General features: G+C 39.1%; 1 protein-coding gene across 1 annotated transcript in view; it reads left to right on the forward strand.

The window, feature by feature from the left end:
* The window catches only part of arap3 (ArfGAP with RhoGAP domain, ankyrin repeat and PH domain 3), a 38,722-nt gene that overhangs the window by 3,287 nt on the left and 15,355 nt on the right, over positions 1-20,080 (forward strand). The window contains exons 2-12 of the mRNA XM_036568542.1: positions 8,473-9,499; positions 9,604-9,647; positions 9,750-9,832; positions 9,934-9,998; positions 11,791-12,018; positions 12,494-12,563; positions 12,868-12,988; positions 14,517-14,701; positions 14,969-15,075; positions 16,316-16,515; positions 17,923-18,008. Of these exons, the coding sequence (XP_036424435.1) occupies positions 8,544-9,499; positions 9,604-9,647; positions 9,750-9,832; positions 9,934-9,998; positions 11,791-12,018; positions 12,494-12,563; positions 12,868-12,988; positions 14,517-14,701; positions 14,969-15,075; positions 16,316-16,515; positions 17,923-18,008 (2,145 nt within the window). The 5' untranslated portion in view covers positions 8,473-8,543. The remainder of the gene's footprint in view (positions 1-8,472; positions 9,500-9,603; positions 9,648-9,749; positions 9,833-9,933; positions 9,999-11,790; positions 12,019-12,493; positions 12,564-12,867; positions 12,989-14,516; positions 14,702-14,968; positions 15,076-16,315; positions 16,516-17,922; positions 18,009-20,080) is intronic.

The following is a 20,080-nucleotide window of genomic DNA, read 5'->3' on the forward strand; positions in this document are numbered from 1 at the left end:
TATAATGGCAGAACACTCTCTTCCTTAAGAGTGAAAGTGTAAATGAACCTAAAACAGAGTGGTTTTAGTCCAATCTGAGGAACAGAGTGACAAATATATGGCCGAGCGAGGGGCCATATTACCACACAAGTGAGTTCTGTCATCTTAGCAGTGCTGATCAGCCAGCCCCAAACAATGACATATTGTGTCGCACAATAGTTCTTCACTGTTATTTATACACACCCCCAGCAGCCTGCATCCCAAACTCCTCCTTGATTTCTCCCTTTCACAAATTGCTTTTGACTCTACAGCTTCCACTAATTGTTCACACTGGAAGCACTGGGATGTTTGAATAGGATATACAAGTGGAAGATGTTTGTGGATGTTTTTGTACTTTGGTTACATCAGCGCTGACAAGGCAGAGGCATCTCTAGGTTATACAGTGTACAGAACAAAGTCACGTGGCTTCGAGTGGTTGTTGATGCCGAATATCAAGAAAGAAGGAAGAGAATGCCATGATTTATTTCACCTGTGACTGTCGCTGGAATATGGCATGCTACAGCTTGTCTACCTGGTCCTTTTCCAGGTATTCAGAGCAGTTATCACTCAGGCTAGTGTTTAGAACATGTTGTTGCTGTCAGAACAAAACCTTGAATCTCCAAAATGGTAACTTTATAGGAGAGAGAAAAACTGTGCTTAACTTTGAATGGAAGTTAATGACATTTCATTCTAAGTCATTTTGACTGAAAATTTTGGCATAGTATAAGTGACGGCTGACATGTTAAATTTATGTACAAAAAGGCAAAAATAAAGATATTAGGTTTTGTTCTGACAGCAACTGTGTAGTGATACATTCTAGGTTGTCAGCAAATAAACAAAGAAGAGCTAAGAAGTTCTGCAAAGTTGTGCTCAGAGTTTTAGCCCAAGTAGTTGCCACAACTATATGCAAAAATCTGTTCAGTTGAAATGTTTGCTTATGGCTTAATAATTTAGGGCATAATAAGACATTAACTCAATGTCTAAGTCAATAGGAAATTTAGCCAAAAAATGGAATTGACTTTAATAAAAATTATTATAACTGATTATAATAGAGTAACATTGTAGAGTCAGTGCAGTTGAATCACTACCTTCAGATCACTGCATCACTCTGCATTGATGCATTTTCACACTTCTGTCTGCTGTGGTGTTATGTTTGACAGAAGTCAAGTTCAAAATAAGGCACATAACCACAGAGACAGTGTTGCATGCAGATTTCACATTGCCAGAATGAATAAATAAGAGACCAGCTATAACCAAAACTCCATTCAGAGCAACCTAAAAACCAGTACTTTAAAAGATCCCAGGTTTCTACTTAATCATTTAATTAAAAGCAGTAGTTTGCCGACATTGTTGTCATAAGCAAAACATCTTACCATTGTGTTATGTATGGATAAGTCTCTATTTACATACATGTATGCATAGCATGAAAAGTAAAGGGAAAGTATCTTCATATGTAGACTCAGATCTTTCATTATAGCTACAACCCAGAGTGAGCGCTGATGTCCCGTCTCAATGAAAGGCCTTTATTGTGTTTGGGACAACTACTTTAATTTGTAGCACTTAGATGCTTATTTGAAAATAGGGGTTCTAAATAGGGTTCCTGAGGCTGAATTCACAAAAACCTTTTAAGAAAACATTTCAGAATGTTCTTAGGATAAGTTATAAGCATGTTCATAAATTTATTTTTTAAAAAAGCTGGATTATTCATTTAACTGTTAGGGTGTGGTGCAGGCTAACTGGCTCAATGCTGTGGTTGTTATATTGTAAACTCATCTGTCTGCTAAAACACAAATGGTTTCTGTCTGTTGGCTAGATCGTAAAGATACTATAGGCTATATTAGGTGACCCCTCCTCATTAGTCATAATTGACATAACATTTAGTCGTAATTGAGAACTTTTTTACTATTAAAATATATATATATATATATATATATATATATATATATATATATATAAAATCATTTTCAAGAACCTTAGTCATAGTTTATTTTTGGGAATCTTGAGAAAATAAAAGTTAAGAACAAATAAGTTAAGAACATTTTGAGGAACAACAAACATTCTTAGTTAAATCAAAAGAAGAAAACAGTCAGAGACAGTAAGATGAGCTGTATAGGGGTTTAAATCTGAGTTAAGTGACATTTCAGTATTACATGCAGTAGTTTCTCTCAACAGCTCAGTTCCTGCTTGTAGCCTCTACTTTTAGACTGGGGTTGGATGAACTCAGGTGACTGAACTGTTACAGTTATTGTGGATAAAAAAAATTACATATTTACAAATTGCTCTAACTGCAAAATTATAAGACATAATTTTGTAAATTGCTTAATTTCTCAGAAGTCTGTGGACTGTGCTAACAGTGAACAATTTAGCTGACAGAGGGTAAAACTGAGAGGTTTTAGAAAAACAAGGTTGTTTATAGCAGTGGTTCCCAAACCTGATCCTGGAGGACCCCCTGCCCTGCACATTTTAGTGTTTGTTCTGCTCCCAACATACCTGATCACAACTAATCTGCTAATTAACAAGCGCTTTTTGAGTTGAAGTGTGTGTGTTTTGGCAGGAAAGCACAAAAATGTGCAGGGCAAGGGGTCCTCCAGAACTAGGGTGAACATCACTATGTAAGATTTGAGTATTCGGAGTCCTTTCTGGTGAAAATTTGTAATTGTACACGGCGTCTGCAAGAGCATTTTGTAACATGGGTCGAGCTTCATACTCTCTCAAGCAGATGAAACTGATGATTGCAAGCATATTGAAAGAGTGTTCAAAGAGAACTCACTTAATGAAGTATGTGTCTTCTAAAGATGTAATCTACTGTTGTCATAATATCTTTATCAGTACAGCTGATAAGCCGTACAAACATCGAGCCAGACCTTCTTTTCGACACTGTGCCTGTTACATTAACAGGTAAAATGTATGACATGGTCCAATAAACTTCTGTAAAGTTCAACCCAGTGCTAAAAGCTACTATTTCAGACTTTAAAAGGTGACCCGCAGCAGTGCACCAATGTTTTAGCATGTTTTTTTTTTCTCTCATGTCTCAGTATTGCTACTTTTTCTATTGCAACGAAAACATCTTACATACAGTGCTTTGAAAAAGTATTTGCCCCCTTCATATTTTCTTCTATTTTTTGCATATTTGTCACACTTTAACGTTTCATCAGACTACTTATAATATTTGACAAAGATAACCCAAGTAACACAAAATGCTGTTTTTAACTGATGATTTCATTTGTTGAAGAAAAACTGCAACCAAGCCCTGCATGGCACTATGTGAAAAAGTAATTGCCCCCTTAGCTACTAGATCAACCAGTTTACCGAATTCAATTGACTATTGGGTTCAATTTCACTAGCCACACCCAGGCATGATTACTACCTGACCTGTTGAATCTAATCATCACTTAAATAGAACCTGTCTGGTAATGTGAAGCAGGTTAGAAGGTCTCAAATAGCAGCACATGATGCCACGTTCTAAAGAGATTCAAATACGAATGTGAAACAAAGTTATTGAAATCTGCCTGTCTAATAGGTGTTCCAAAGTCATTGCTAAGGGTCTGGGACTCCAGCACACCACAGTGAGAGCAAGTATCCACAAATGGAGAAAAGTATTGATCTTTCCCAGGTTGGTGGCCTACCAAAATTTCACCAAGAGCACGTAGACAACTCTACCAGGAGGTCACAGAAGAACCCAGATAAACATCTAAATCACTTGCCTTTTGCTCTCTATCAGAAAATCCTGAAGGAAAATGTCCGCCCCTCAGTTCATGACCTAAAGCTTAGGTGCAGGTGGATTATGCTGCAGGACAATGATCCAGAGCACACTCGCAAGTCCACCTTTGAATGGATCAAAGAAAACAACATTAAGGTTCTGGAGTGGCTGAGTCCTGACTTGAATCGCATTGAGATGCAGTGGCAAGACTTTAAACAGGCAGTTCATGAATGGAGACCCTCCAGTGTAGCTGAATTAAAACAGTTCTGCAAAGAAAAGTGAGCCAAAATTCCTCCACAGTGATGTGAAAGACTCATCGCAAGTTATCATAAACAATTGATTGCAGTTGATACTGCCAAGAGTGGCACAACCAGTTACTAGGTTTAGGGGCAACTACTTTTATACATGGGTGATATAGGTTTTAAATAAATGCTTATCTTCAAAAATCATAATGATCATTTAAAAGTTGAATTTTGTACTGTATTTTTACTTGTGTTGTCTTTATCTTATATTAAAATTTATAAACGTGACAAATTAGCAAAAATAGAAGAAATCAAGTGAGGGGCTACAAAAACATACTATTGCACGTAATTGCTTTACCTATTTAAAAAAGCTCATGTTTTACAGAGCATTTAAACTGTTTCATTAAGCTCTGATCTGAATTGCCTGCAGAGCTAGAGTTGTACTTTAGTGTTAGCAATAAAATGTCTGTGAGAGACTGATAATTAAACTCAAGGTTACTGACAAAGAAATGTCTCTTTGTGTTATCTGTGTTCCATGTTTTGGTTTCAGTGCAAGGTCCTCCTTATATCGTTTATTAGACATTTCTCAGCTTCCTATTACAGCTTGCAGTAACACGTAAAGGGTGTTTGCCCTCAGTATAACATTAGGAGACTGTGTTGATGTCCAGTTTATCTACACATCAGGGGCATTATCTCTCTTCCTCTGTAGCGGGAGAGAGGAGGGAGTGGGTCTGTGTTTGAGGGACAGCTGTATCCTGTGTTTTCTGTAATGCTGAGAAAATCCAGATTGGTCATTAAGATAACTATTGGTTGGACAAGAGGAGGACGGTTCATCAGAGCCCAACTTAAATGCTTGAATGAAAACATGAAATAGTCTTGATTTGAAAATGAAAAGCTGATGTGATGTGAAAGTGTAAAACTGATGTGGTGTGAGAATGTAGAGCTCATGTGGTGTGAGAATTATAAAAGCTGTTGTTATTCTCATGCCATGCAAGTCTGATTTCAGCCACCATCTTTATTTTCTCCACAGTCAGCCTGTAAAGGCCTCTATTCTCAGAGTTCTTATCTTCAGACACCCTTCCCCCCTCCGTCCCCACAGCCGTCTGTGGAGGGAATGTAGTCACCAGACAAACATTGTCCCATTTAAACTGTTGTCTCAACTGCTGCCATCACTAGATGTTAGAGATAGATGCTTCTGACAAAGTCTGACACACTGCCATTAATGATGAAATGCAATTACAGATAGGCCTGTTTTTGTCTGTTAATGCTTTAAAATGGTACATGCAACTTTTTGCATGGTAGAGATTTGTCAGTCATCACTGTTTTTCCTCGTGTTCATTTTCACAACATAAAAATTCGCTTTAGCCAAGTCTAGGTGATTCACATCTAAAAATGATAAACGTAGAAGCTTTAACATTCGCTAATTTGTTGCCTTATTTGAATACCTGAACAAGTAAACAAATGCTGTAATAAGTTTGGATATACAAATACAAATATTATGTTGGGTTCAAATTTACCTGGTCAACCTGTGTTTCTGTCATATATTTAAAAAAATGTGGGTGAGTCATTAATAGGGACGCCCACTTGGTGCAGCTGTCCAGTGCTTTGCCTTACTATCAGGAGATTGTGAGATTGAACCCATGCAGTGCTGTGACCTGAAAAAGTCAGTAATTATCAGCAAATTATCAGTGATATTTTCACAGGTACAGATAAAAGCCCATGTTGGCAGCCGATGTATCAGTTGGGCTGTGCTACTATTGCAAAGAACATTTTGAATAATTTCAAACATGCACATTTCTTAATGCAGACAAATATGATTAACATAGAATTAGGGGTGGACAATGTGATGATATTTATCATTATCATGATAAATTACATCATATTATGCCTTTCTGAACATATTGCTCAGAAGCGTTGCTATTGGGACAAAACCTCTGCATTTTTGTATTTTTTTCAGTTTTTGACATCATTTACATAGTGTCAAAAGTTTATGATAAATGGACCAATACAAAAGCTTCAGAATTAATTGGAATAAATAAATTCTCCAATAACTTCTATTAAAAGTTAAGATTGTTTTTTCCTTCTCCTGTTGTTTTTTTGCCATGTCGCTCACCTCTATATAGAATAGATCAGGGGTGCACAACTCCGGTCCTGGAGGGCCAGTGTCCAGCACAGTTTGGTTGTTTCCCTACTCAGACACACCCACTAAACCTGGCAATTAACAGGTGAGTTGAATCAGGTGTGTTTGAGCAGGTAAATCACCAAATTGGGCTGAGTTGTGCACCCCTGGAATAGATATTCACTTTCTGTGGGAGCCTTATTTACCAAACTGTCAAAGTTATACTTTAATATAAATTTGTACACACCACATTCACAGACAATATATTCACACAAATACAAATGGCACTAAAGCACAACTTTCATTCTGGTATATTTCATTAACACAAGTAATGTTGCACGTCCACTGTGACTTCCAACTGTAATGTGTTTTTCCCTTGTCTTTAAGTACATAACTGAAACCATTAGCTTACTACTGTAATGTTTTGTCTAGGCAGAAGTTGTGGTTTTGGCATTCCCTGGTATGAGTCTGCTTCTCCTTATTGAACAGTGGCAGTCTATAGCTCAGGCACGTTTTGCTATGTGTTTGTTTCCAACGTGTGAGAGCCCATGCAGGTCTGATAAGGCCGCATTTGTAAGGAGGTCTCTTTGTTGTTCATGTGAGCTCTTAGCACTAACAGGCCTAGGCACTGATTCAAACACATGATGTGGTTAAGGTTTGATGAACTAAAACACAAAATCCTGTGACTGTCTGGTTCACCGTCTGGCTGCTGAATATCATCAGACTTTAGTTCCTGAGACCAAACCACTTTTGATCCAGTTGATCTAGCCACAGAGACTGCTTTTAGTGGTTATTTACCAAATATGGAGTATCAACTACATTTTCACTTCAGTGTTCTGTTACCTTTCTCAGTGTCTGTTGCACATTACGTAAATCCCAGCATTCAAAGAACATAACATGGATGACTGATTTAGCCCTGTGATGACAGCCTTGCTGTTGAAGGGAGATTTGTGCATTGCTAGTAAGACAGAAAAAGACAACACCCGGCCAGTGGCTTTCCCCAGGTCAGACTTTATCTGCCTGCTTCATGAGCTTCCTGCCTCCCTGCCCTGCGTAGAATCCGGTGTATCAGTGAGCGGGAGCCAAAGGTTAGCGTCCAGAGTGCAGACAAAGGAAATCTAGGATATGACTCATGGCCCTTTTCAACGGCCACCTAGGGTCTGCTTTCTCGCTCACCCTCAGCACTGGGTGATGGCACTGACGTTGACTATAAGCTACTGCACTGACTAGCTTACAATATGTATGGCATAAAGTTTGTTCTGCTGCTTTATCTTTTGTCCTAAAATATCTATGTTGAAGAAAAACACAAGAGTGATATCATGTTTTAGACATGGTGCCAAATGTGGAGTCTGGTACCCTTGATCCTATTATTTATGGATGTGTAAGAGTGAAACTCTGCTGTTTGTTCTGGCTTGTGTGGGCTTATTGAAGTCGAACCGCTCATTTGGGATGCACACCGAGCCTTGTAAATCCTTTGTCTGTAGTGTGACACATCTGAGGGGAGGCCTCCACCCTTTGATTAGAGAGAGTTTGAGGGTTGCTGGAGACTCCACCTCTTGGCTAGGATAGAATATAGCTGCTCTCTGTTCCTCCCCTTGGTCGGGCTTGGCAGCGGTCCACTCGTACAGCCTTGAGATTCTCCTTAGGGCTGTGTTCTCAAGCACTGTCAACCTTTGGGACACAGAAGCCAGGAAAGTATCTCTCCTATGGCCAAGCACATTCCGAACATTTTGCAGGAAGTGTCCGCACAGGGGGCTCACAGAGTCATGCCCTCCCCGCCAAGTAGCCTTTTCCCGCCCATGTAAAGCCTCTTCCTGGATAGCCCCCAGTATAGTTAATGTTTCTCTCAAATGCCCCAGTGCCTCATGATTTTCCTTGAATGATTTTCCAACAGTCCTGTTTCTATAAAGGGACTTTCCTAAAAATAGATAAGCAATGAAATGCTGTGATGTCACTTGATATGCATATGTGGTCTTTTTGTGATTCACTACTTTTCTAGGTTTGCATTTGTGTTGTGTTCCCACATGTTCAATATGGAATGGCTGGTTAAATGGAACAAAGATGTGCCTTTGTTTGATCAATGACATCAGTCTTTGTTCTAAAGCAGTGGTTTTAAGTGGTTGGAAGAAGGGTCAGGGCCTCATCTGGAAATGCCAGAATGATGCACATTTCAGTCTGCTGAAAAAAAGCAGTCTGTCATGAAAGGCCATTAACTCTCAGCCGCGCCTATCCGCCACTCATTTGTTAAGAATTAACCACATATGCTTTTATGCTACAAATAAGTAAAAGCATATTAGTATTAAGATCTTCATACATACATTGCTACAAAAATAATGCTAGGCAATGGGAAAGACATACAAGCACTGATGCATTGTCTTTGCTTCCTTTCTTAGATGAGGGACTGGCCTCCTCCTCTCTTGGCCAGTGTTACAGCTGCTTTACATGCAGGCTAATCCCATAGCCCATGTACACTATGGCAACAATTGATCCGGGCTCAGATGCAGAGGACTTGTTGGCTTCCATTCACCTTGAGCGGTATCTGGACGACTTCAGACAGGCAGGCTTTCTACTGGCCCGGGACTTCTGTCATGTTGACAATACAGCTCTGAACAGGCTTGGCGTGACCGCCACCGGCCACAGGAAGCGGATCCTCAAACTGGTCGAGCACATTCAGCTGATCTGCCAGCATCAAAGGAAGGACTCCCTGTTGGACCGCTGTAACTCAGAGTCAGCCATTCACGAGGTGACGCCTGACGAGTTAGCGCCTCTTTCTCCTCAAGGCAATGTAGACACGACCTTTGAAGTCATGCGAAACAGCTCAACTCCGAATCTGTCTGCCCTTGTGAAACGTTCACACTCAGAGCGTAGCTCTGCCGTTGTGAAGCCAGTTCCTAAACCTAGAACTGTATTCAACAAACAAAGGGTGCAGCAGCCTTCTCCACCCACACGACAAGCAGCACAGATCTGCCGGAGCTCCTCTCAGGATTCTCAGAGTCCTGTAGTACTGGAGGTTTCTCCCACTGAGGAACCCATCCCTGGGTCTGTAGGCCCAAGACGGAACTTGTGTGGAGGCAAGTTGACTAGCAATATCTCAGCCCCAGAGACTAGCGGACCACTACCTCCAGTACCCCCAAGGTTCAACCGAGGGGTTCCCCCTTTTAACTTCAGAAGAATGTCTGATCAGGATCAGCTACGCACCCCTCCCCTGTCCTCCTCGCCTGATTCCCCTTCCAGTTATCAGTGTTCTCCTTTCACCAGTACACCCGGATCTCCTCCTAGCCCTCCATGCTCAGGCCTGGAAATGATCTCCAATGAAATCTACTGTGGCACTTTACCTAGCACTCCACCCACTCTTTGGAGCCGCTCTGTACCCATTCCTCCCCCACGACAAGAGCTCAACACATCTACTGAAAGCAATAGGTAAGCTTACCACAGAATTAACATTACAGTCAATGATTTGGTATTAACCCAATGCAGTTATCCTCAGGGTTCAACTTCTAACCTCCAGATTTGTATGTCTACAGCACTTTAAACCACATCTCACCAGAACCACCTAAACGGACATTTGGTAGGTTCATTAGATTTACCCTAGTTAATGTATCATAAGCGCTTTCAGTTTTCTCTCTGTTTTATGTTCAACGTTCATTAATATCATTTTTGTCTAAAATAGCGCCTGCAGACGAGCAAGATGAACTTATCAGTCCATACTGTGAAACTGTTTTCCAAAGCAAGCGACAATATCAACATCCTGAGGTGGGTGTAGGAGACAAGTAGATGATAAATGAAAGGAAATGGTCCTGCTGAAAACCATTTGAAGAAGCTAATTTACTTTTTCTGTGTTTTATTTTGCTAAGGTTGAAAGGCCCAAGGGTGGAGAAAAGGTTGGAACTAAAGAGGATAAGCCAGGAGAGGATCATGGGTAAATACTGTTTTGAAGCCAGCATGAAAAACAGATGTATCAAGCCACATTTAAAAGCTAAAAAAATTCATCTCATGTAGTGAAATGTTCCCAGTTGACTTATGCATGCAAATGTTACAAGAACAAGCTTAACAGAACACTGGCAAAAATCCCATTCAGCATTATGAGAAATATACAAGTCAGTTTTTTTTATCTAAATATGTAAATTTAGTATGTTATTAAATTAAAAAAATATATTTATTTTGTATGCATGTGAAAGGTCACACTCAGGACACACTAGCTAAGTATCACTTATGTCTACATCACTTGCTACTGTAGCGTGGTGGAAGTTACTCTAATAGATTTGCAGACATTTTCTATGTCATACACTACTGTTCAAAAGTTTGCAATCACAGTTTTCAATAATGCAAAACCTATTTTGTTGCAGATACATATATAAAATGATTTTAATATAATGCTTCTGCCCTACAACTTTTTGGTTTCAGCTAATTTGTAGAAAGATATGAAAATTGAAGAAATGTTAGATGTGTCTAGAATGATCTATAGATTATTCCAACATGATTGGTAAAGCAGTATAACACTGAGATTGAAGGTTTAATTAATTTAACATCCGCAATATCTTGTATGTGAATAGTGGTGATTAAGTCCCAAGGTAGATAACATATCAATGAATTACAATGAATAGATAATTACAATATATATATATTTTTTTTTTTAATTTACTAACGTCTTGTTGTTCCTAAAAATTGAATTATTAAATAAAATATTCTAGCCTCTCTCTGCAGGCCCCCTAGTAGGCAAAATTGACTGAAATATTTTCATTTAATATTCTCAAAATATTGTTTTTTTCTCTGTAACTCTGTAATCACATTAGCTAACACTGTTTGCTTTCTGAGGGTGGAATATTGTGACTGTACTGAGCTGCTAGCGAACAATGAGGAATGAAAGAGGAATGAGGAATGAAAGAGGAGCTGCTGAGATAAAACCGACAGCACCGCAGCAGCTTTCTTTATATTAAAACACTGTACATCTTCAATAATAAAAAGAAATCATTTAAACACACAACAAAAACACTTTCATATAAGTTGACTTGCTTGCTGACCTACAAGACCAAAGTCCAGTTCGCTTCAGGTTTTGTAAATCATTTGCATCTAAACATATGTCCCATCAGTGCTGCATGGTTGAAATGAAGGACCTCCTAAACAAGTTTAATGGCTACTATGAAAAGGGGTTAAAATACCATCTGATGTCTAGCTTACAGTACTTTCAGCCACAGAAGTGCATTAGTGAGGTATTTATGTTTTATGATTAGTTCTGGATCATAAATGCCACTCTAACTCATCCCAAAGGTATTAGATGGAGCTCCATCACTCCAGAGCACAAGGTTCCACTGTTCCACAGCTCAGTATTGGGGGCTTTATACTTCTCTGACGTTTGCCGTTGGGCATGGTGACCTTAGGCTCATGCTTTTTGTGCACAATTGAATGCTTGTTTCAGCAATGGGTGCACCCCACAACTTCTAAATTCACTAATTAGGACTGTCTGGATACTTTTGGACAGATAGTGAGTTTATATGTAAATGTGTTTATTTTTAACCAAAATTAGTTGTTCACTTTGATTTCTCATTATGTTGAATTGGATTTTTGCTCTGTATAGCTTGTCCAACTTTGCATCAGTAGTTACAAAAGGACACGTTCATTGGTGGAGCATGTGTAGGTCAATTGCACTGGATGCTGACCTACAACCACCCTGTAATGTTAAATCTGTCTGCCTGTTGTTGCTGCCTCTTCAGGTCCAGTCTCAAGCGTCATTCACACACTTCTTCTGGCGACTCTCCAGGCTACTGCACAGTGGGTGATCCCTCGTCTGCCTCACGCTCCTTCTCACTGCCTCCCCGCACCCTGTTCCCCAGTGAACTGGATGAGGATCAAACCATCTCCCCTTATGCCAGCTACACCTCACTGTCTGAGCGGGCTGCGCCTATCATCAGTGGCTGGCTGGACAAGCTCTCCCCTCAAGGGTATGGCCTATCAGGCCTACTACTCTCATCCTGTCTCTGCATTTCCTCCCTTCTCAAGGCCTGTCTCTGCCTCCTGTCCGTACTTTCCTGCCGGTGTGTCTACATCTCCTTACCTTTTCTGTTTATCTTAGATAAAAGCCTTCTTTCTTCTTCCTTTGTGCATCAACTCTTTTTTGTATCCCTTACAAAAAAGTCATGCAAATTTCACATTTGACACATGGTTTTAGCACACTACACATGTTCAGAATGTGTTACCACATGAAAAAAAAGGTGTGATTACTTGTTAACACGTGATTTTTGCACACCTCACATGACAAATAAATGTGACTTTTCTGTAAGAGTCTGTCTTCTAATTTGACCTTGTTGAATTGTTGTGTATTTTACAATGAGATGGTTTAAAGTAAGCTGTTGTTTTAGTGGATATCTTTGTTCTCTTTGCCAGGCCACAGCTGATATCTTTGTTTGTCTGTTTTAGGAATTATGTGTTCCAGAAGCGCTATATAAAGTTTGATGGAAAAAACCTGATGTACTATGGCAGTGAAAAGGTATGAGGAGATAACAGTAGCCATGATTGCATTACACTGTGAAACAGGTTTTAGGTTCATTAAGCTTACTTTATTTGCACTGTCAATGTGGATTTTCATTTGAAACCTTTTGTAGTTTAGGATTAGTTTTAATCTGTGGCTTGATAGCATAACTAAATGAGTGAGAACTGTTACCTATCAATTTGTCGTCAGAAAACAAACAAACAAACCAGCATAACATAGCACTATGTTTTTAGCAAGTTGAAAGGTTGCAATGTTCTAATTCCTCACACAAATGGCCTTTCTCACTATCTCTCTTTCTTAGGACATGTACCCAAAAGGTGTGATTCCTCTGGCCGCTATACAGATGGCTCGTGTAGCTAAAGACAACAAGTTTGAAGTAGTGACAAGCCATCGGACATTTGTCTTTCGTGCTGACAATGAAGGTAAACACAGTCCTCTCAAAGCTGAACTCCATTCCAGTGATAAGTAGTGGTAATCTCAGTATATACCATGGGCACCTTCCGTCCTCGAAGGCCTTAGTTCAGCACGGTTTGGTGGTTTCCAGTTTTAATGTTTAGTAGATGTGTTCAAGCAGGGAAATTACCAAAATGTGCTTGGATCCTGGCCCTCCACGACTGGAACTGGGGGGCCATGGTTTATACAAAACAGAAAATTCCTTCTCCATGGTCCTGTTGGAGGCCTGTAGCACTAATGACAGAGAGCACCAATGCTGTGTCACCTCTGCAGTGCCATCTTAAAATTAAAATGATTATTTAATTATTTTTCTGTGCCAATTATTCTGGCCTCCACAGTCAAAGCCACTTTAGAAACCAATATCACACTGAAAAAAGGAATGCAGTGAATTTGTGAAATGTGTACATCATTTGTCCTCATTAATAAAATATATAAAATATATGTAATTTATGGTATGAATATTAAATATATAACATGTAAGCACATTAAACTAATTTATATTAATGTATAAATACACAAATACAATTTTAACATTATTTTGTCCTTCGGTTTACTTACTTTTCACAATTATTGTGTTGAATTACATGTACATCAACAGTAATATACACTACTGTGCAAGTCAAACATCACCCCTCATTAATTTGATTTCCAGTCAAAACATCGATTCAGTACAAGTTATTCATTTTTCATGAAATAGGTGATTAAATACAAGATGAGCATAGCAAGGGGAAAGTCAAATGAAATGAAGTGAAAAAAATATTGAAGGATATAGATTAAATGGGACTCCACCAAAACTGTCACCATCAGATAAAAAATACTTTTTTTTAAAATATTTTTTTTATGAAAAAAATCCCACTGTGAGAAGACAACTCAACACAGTGGGTCTGAAAGGATGTGTAGCCGTCAAAAAGCCCTCACTGAGAAAGGAAATAAGCAAAAAACATTTTCAGATTAAACAATGAAGGTGCTGATGTTCTTAGAACAATGGACTGGCCATCCCAGAGTCCAGACATTACTGAATATCTTCACTGATTACTTCAGTGATGAGAAGCAGAAAATGCAACTTCTAAGACTGAACCTTGGAGGTATGAAAAATATCTGTGCAGATTTCTTTGAAAAAACTGAAAGCAAGTCTCTTGAAAAGAATGCAAGCTGTAATAAAGGCAAATGGTTGACCCACTACATACTGGAAAAAATGTATATTATATTCAGTTGTTAAGGCCTCTTTTTTCTCATGAATATGTTTCTTTGTTTCTTGATGCTCAAAAAAGTAAATAATAAAAAATGAAGTGGCAGGTTTGTCTGGAAATTAAATAAATGAAGGGTGGTCTTTGACTTTTGCACAGTACAGTATTGATTTATTTTATTTATGTGGAAATCTAAAAAGTAAATTTAGTGCATCGTATTCTTCTGTGCAGAAGGCTTGGATTTGAATCTTTTCTTTTTTTTCTGTTTGGTTGGACTCTTTGAATTTGCCCATGTCATTGCTCACCACAGTACAGCGGAGCAAATGGTGCAGTGTGCTGCAGGAGCGAGTGAAGGAGCAGATGGTGTTTGGCAGGCCACGCTTTGGTCCGGGCAGCCACTGCCAGAAAAGCGGCTTCTTAGAGCTCAAAGGGACCAAGTCAAAGATCTACACCGCCATTATAACAGAACAGATTTGGCTGTACAAGAGCGAGCAGGTGATTTGGTGTTCACCACTCATACAGCACAGCAGTAAGGCTTACACAACTGTCCAGGAAATGCACCCAGGCACAGCATTCTCTTCTGTTGTTGTATACACTCTTCCTTCCTCAAAGTGTTCTAGGCCATTGCAAAATTTCCGCGTCTTGGTAGCCTAATTTCTCAATGATGTGGTAGGTGAAGTATATACTGGAAATCTGACATAAGAGTACCAGCATTCTAAATGTTTAAAGTGTTTTTCTTACACTCTGTGTGGCTTTTTGTAGTGTTTTAAGACTGGAATTGGAATCAGTGTAATAGAGGCCAGAGGTGCGACAATCCGAGATGGCAAGGGCAAAAGCTTTGACCTAATAACCCCCTACAAGACATTCAGGTAAATGCTTACTGTTATGTTATGTGTGCAGTTATGCTCACTTATACATTTTTGAACCCTCATTTATTTTTGCATGGACAGCGATTATGAAGTCTAGAAAATTCTATTTTAAACCAATAAACAATGTGCCGTGCATTACATGATACAATACCATCTAAGATGTTATGCAGTATTGGTAGGCAAAATCAATTTGATTAATAATCAAGTCATTAATATGATTTAATAATAAGCACAATATACCATTCTTGCACTAAGCCAGAGTTCTATAAATCCAGACCTTGAATCCAGATTCCAGTCCTGGATTTTGTAATTACTGATATTTAACTTACTTGTTGATGTAACTGGCCTACCTGGAAACTGGATTCAAGTTCTGGACTTAAAGATCTCTGCGCTAGGCAGTATGGTTGCCAAGCAACGTAATGGTCAGAGATTGTTCCATGAACAGCACAGTGTTTTTTAATACTGAATTTACCTGATCTGTGTGGCCAAATATGCCAATCAAGGACTTCTGAAGAAGTTAACTAGCTTGTGCAGGTGTGGCAGATTGTGGTTGAAACTAGACTTTGCTGGAAAGTAGATCTCCAGGACCAGTGCTGGTGACTATTGGCTTAGAAGATGGGTCAGCCAATCAGATTTTAGAACTAGAATGGATCTGTTTAAAGGGCCCATATTGCAGAAAACAGTTTTTTAAAATAACAGAGTAAGGTGTAGTGTGTAAACACTAAAGTTTCAAAACATTGGATTCATTCCCCAGTCAACACAGTTATATATATCACACAGGGAAGCTGCAAAAAAACCCCACATTGAATCCTTTGTCTTATCCTTTTTTGTCTTAGGCAGTTGCAAAAACCAACGCACTTGCATATATCCACCTACACCACTTTAGTTGGAAATGGCCATGTAAAAAAGAATTGTGACTGTGAAAACTGAACCCAGTGGAAAAAACAGAATAGAAGAAAATGTAGCAGATTTAATAATCTGTTGTATAATTCTGGACCTTATGTTGCATTATAAAGCTGGTGTAGCTAATTTATGAAAACCCAGATTAAATAGATATTGTAGTAGACATACTCATTTCCACAATGTATTATTTTACTGACTTGCAGGGCAGAGAAGAAAATTGTGAAACTGTGAAGAAGAGCATTTCAGCTAAATGCCTCCTGCAGAAAGGAAAGCAAATAAGCTCTAGGAAGTGAACTAGTTTTGCAGTATCTGAATAGCTGACCTCCTCTCTCTGCAGCTTCACGGCTGAGTCAGAGCGAGAGAAGCGTGAGTGGATGGAGGCTTTGCAGGAGTCCATTGCAGAGACGCTCTCTGATTACGAGGTGGCCGAGAAGATCTGGTCCAACCGCTCCAACAAGGTCTGCGCTGACTGCAAAGCCATCAATCCTGATTGGGCCTCCATCAATCTCTGCGTGGTCATCTGCAAGAACTGTGCAGGTATGGGAGAGCTGGTGGGATACTTCTACAGCCCAAGTGTTTTTATCAATCTGATGGATCTTACAGGAATGGCTCTCCAGACATGGATAAAGGCCAATCTTGCAGTGTCAGTGGTGATGCACAATCAAAAATCCTATTAGTTTAGGTTTAGACTCTCAAAAGTGCCACAAGGGCTTATTGGAGTATGGCTATAGACAAACCACCTTATGTTTCCTAATGAACTTTTCAGTAGATGGCTATTTAAAGGAATATTCTTACCTCAGACTGTAATTTCTGTGCTTTTTATGTGTACAGAAAACAGAAGACACACTGACTCCAAAAACACTTATAATAGAAGCCAGTGTGTAGTCAATAGGTTTTCTGTTTTTTTTTGTGAGTACAGAGAAAGTAAATTATTGCCTGTGGTAATCAGCCGGATGCAACGGATGTGGCAGATATAGATTAGGTTGGGGTGATGCCAGAGATAGCATAGAAAATTGTTCCCTTAAAGGGGAACTCTTGCCAAAATGAAAAATTAATCATTGCAGCATCTTTTTTGAACTAGCCTACTCTCCTCCTACAGTGTTGCCGTGGCAGTCTCTGAAATGAGATTTTCTTTGAAAGACTAGGAAACCCCCCCTTCAGATGATGTATCTTGAAGGTGGGGGGAACTTTTTGAAGGACTACAGCCACATACAAACAAACAAACAAACAAATGAAGGTGTTTTTTCCACTGGCTTGCTAATTCAGAAGAAAGCCAGATGGCTAATGTTACAGCTAAGAAACTGAACATCACATCTATATTGATTAGCCTCTACATCAGTGCATTCTCTTGTTTTGCAGGAGGGATTGCTAATGGTTGATGTACATTCACAGTGCACAACAAGTATTGTAGTAAGAGAACAATGATGGATCAAAATGCAAAAAGCACACAAAATTGTGAATCATGTTAAACTGATGAGGCTGAAGGATGCAATACTGTGCTACAGAATATCATCTTATATGACAATAACAAATTACATGCTAGTTTTAGGCTTATTTAAAAGAACATGTATTGAAAGGTTCTTTAGAGAACAAATTATGATACTTCTAAGGCATCACTCCAACGAACCCAAACCTTTGTTTTAAGAGCTCTGTTGTTTTATAAAATGCTAAATATAGTTTTTATTCAGTGGAACTGCTGGGTTATATGCAAAAGGAAAATTGTTTGAATTATTTTGCATTGTATACATATAGCTAGTGCGTTGGGTTGGAAATATGGCAGTAGTTAAGAGAGCTTTGAACCCTTACCCGAGCGACTCCTGTGTGCCCATCACTAAAGATAAGAAGTGGCTTGGAGGCAGCATCTTGGGAAGCCATTCCAGGCCAAAGAGAGTGAATGGAGCGTGGCGAGTGGTGTGATGGCTCTTTTGTTCTGTCTTCCCGCAGGCCAGCACAGAAGCTTGGGCACAATGGTGTCCAAAGTGCAGAGTCTGAAACTGGACACCAGCGTTTGGAGCAACGAGATCGTTCAGGTGGGGGTTGTGGGCGGCAGAGACGGGTCATGACATGGGCCTTTGCCTTTGAAGCTCCTTGCATTTTCCCTCTGTAGGAAGTTTCTACGACTTTCTGATTTTTTTTTGTTAAATGACACTGACTTCTAACAAAACACATCCAGGGTTATGCTCACTGTTACTAATACTAGAAGACAATATATGCCCATCCCAATTTTAATAAATTCATTCATTTTTAGTTAACTGTAAAAGAAGTGAGAGCTAAGCATTTATTCACTACCCCTTAGAAGTTTAGACTTATAATTATCACTTTGCTATATTTTTAAAATATTATTACGAACGTCAGTTTCAAAAAGGTGGGACAGGATGTGAAATGCTAACAAAATACAAAGCAGTGATCAGTAAATTTCATATGTTACTCTATGAACTTTATGTAAAATCTAGTCACTCTATGTTACTTTGTGAACTATAATCTTTTTGGTTGTAAATGTACACTCAAAAAGTTTGGATATGAGCATGTTTACCACTGTGTTACATCACCGTTCCATAAAGCAGCTTATGTTGCTTCAAAACGTGTATATGGATCATTTGACCGAATTGGGTAAAAGTTAGAGTTGAAAACACATTTCAGACTTGAAACTGATTGGGACTTCAGAGTAAAATACTTTTGCTTTGAATGAATAACAAAACAATCATAACACTACTGGCTAACTTCACCAAATGTTTAAGTACTAGTGGCTGTTCGGTAATGACAAAGCACAGCTCAAAAATGCTAGTCAGTACTGGAGTAGCAGACAGTTTTGAACAGCTGTACACACCTAAAATCACAATATTTTTATTAAAGTGCACAAAAGTTTACTTAAATGCAGAAAATACAGAGCTGTCAAAAGTATTTGCCCCCTTCCCAATTCCTTCTGTTTTTTGCGTATTTGTCACACTTGAATGTTTCAGATCATCAGACTACTTTTAATCCTAGACAATGATAACCCAAGTAAACACAAAATGCTGTTTTTAAATAATGATTTATTTGATTGAAGAAAAACTGCACTCCACCCTACATGGCCCTATGTCAAAAAGTAATTTCCACCTTAGCTACTAAATCAAACAGTTAACCAAATGCAATTGACTGTTGGGTTTAATTTCACTAGCCACACTCAGACACTTAAATAGAACTTGTCTGGCAATGTGAAGCAGGCTAGAAGATCTCAAAGGCAGCACATGATGCCACATTCTAAAAAGATTTAAAATACAGATGCGAAACAAGTCATTGAAATCTACCTGTCTGGAAAGTATTACAAAGCCATTGCTAAGGCTCTGGGACTCCAGTGAACCACATTGAGAGCCATTATCCACAGAAGGAAAAAACTTGGAACAGTGGTGAACCTTCCCAGGAATGGCCGCCCTACCAAAATTTCACTGAGAGCGCATTGACAACTCATTTAGTAGATCACAAAAGAACCCAGACGAACATCTAAAGAACTGCAGGCCTCACTTGCCTCAGTTAAGGTCAATGTACACAATTCCACAATAAAAAAGACACTGGGCAAAAATTGCATCCACGGGAGAGTTGCAATGCACCAACCACTGCTGACCAAAAAGATCACAAAAGCTTGTCTCGCATTTGCCAAAAAAAACCTAGATGACCCCCAAGACTTTTGGGATAATGTTATGTGGACTAATGAATCAAAGGTGAAACTTTTAGGTAGACATGGGTCCCATTACATCTGGTGTAAAGGTAACACTGTATTACACCATAAGAACATCATACCTATAGTCAAACATGGTGGTGGTAGTGCGATGGTCTGGAGCTGTCGGGTTTTGCAGCAGGATAATGATCCAAAGCACACTCGCAAGTCCATTTCTGAATGCCTCAAAAGAAACAAAAAAAAGGTTTTGGAATGCCTGACTTGAATCTCTTTGAGATGCTGTGGCAAGACCTTAAACGGGTAGTTCATGCTCGAAAACCCTCCACTGTAGCCAAGTTAAAACAATTCTGCAAAACAGAGTGGGCCAGATTTCCTCCACAGCAATGTAAAAGACTCATCGCAAGCTATCGCAAACATTTGATTACAGTTGCTACTGCCAAGAGTGGC

The sequence above is a fragment of the Colossoma macropomum genome, unplaced genomic scaffold (genome assembly GCF_904425465.1).
Source record: "Colossoma macropomum unplaced genomic scaffold, Colossoma_macropomum, whole genome shotgun sequence".
Lineage (NCBI taxonomy): Eukaryota > Metazoa > Chordata > Actinopteri > Characiformes > Serrasalmidae > Colossoma > Colossoma macropomum.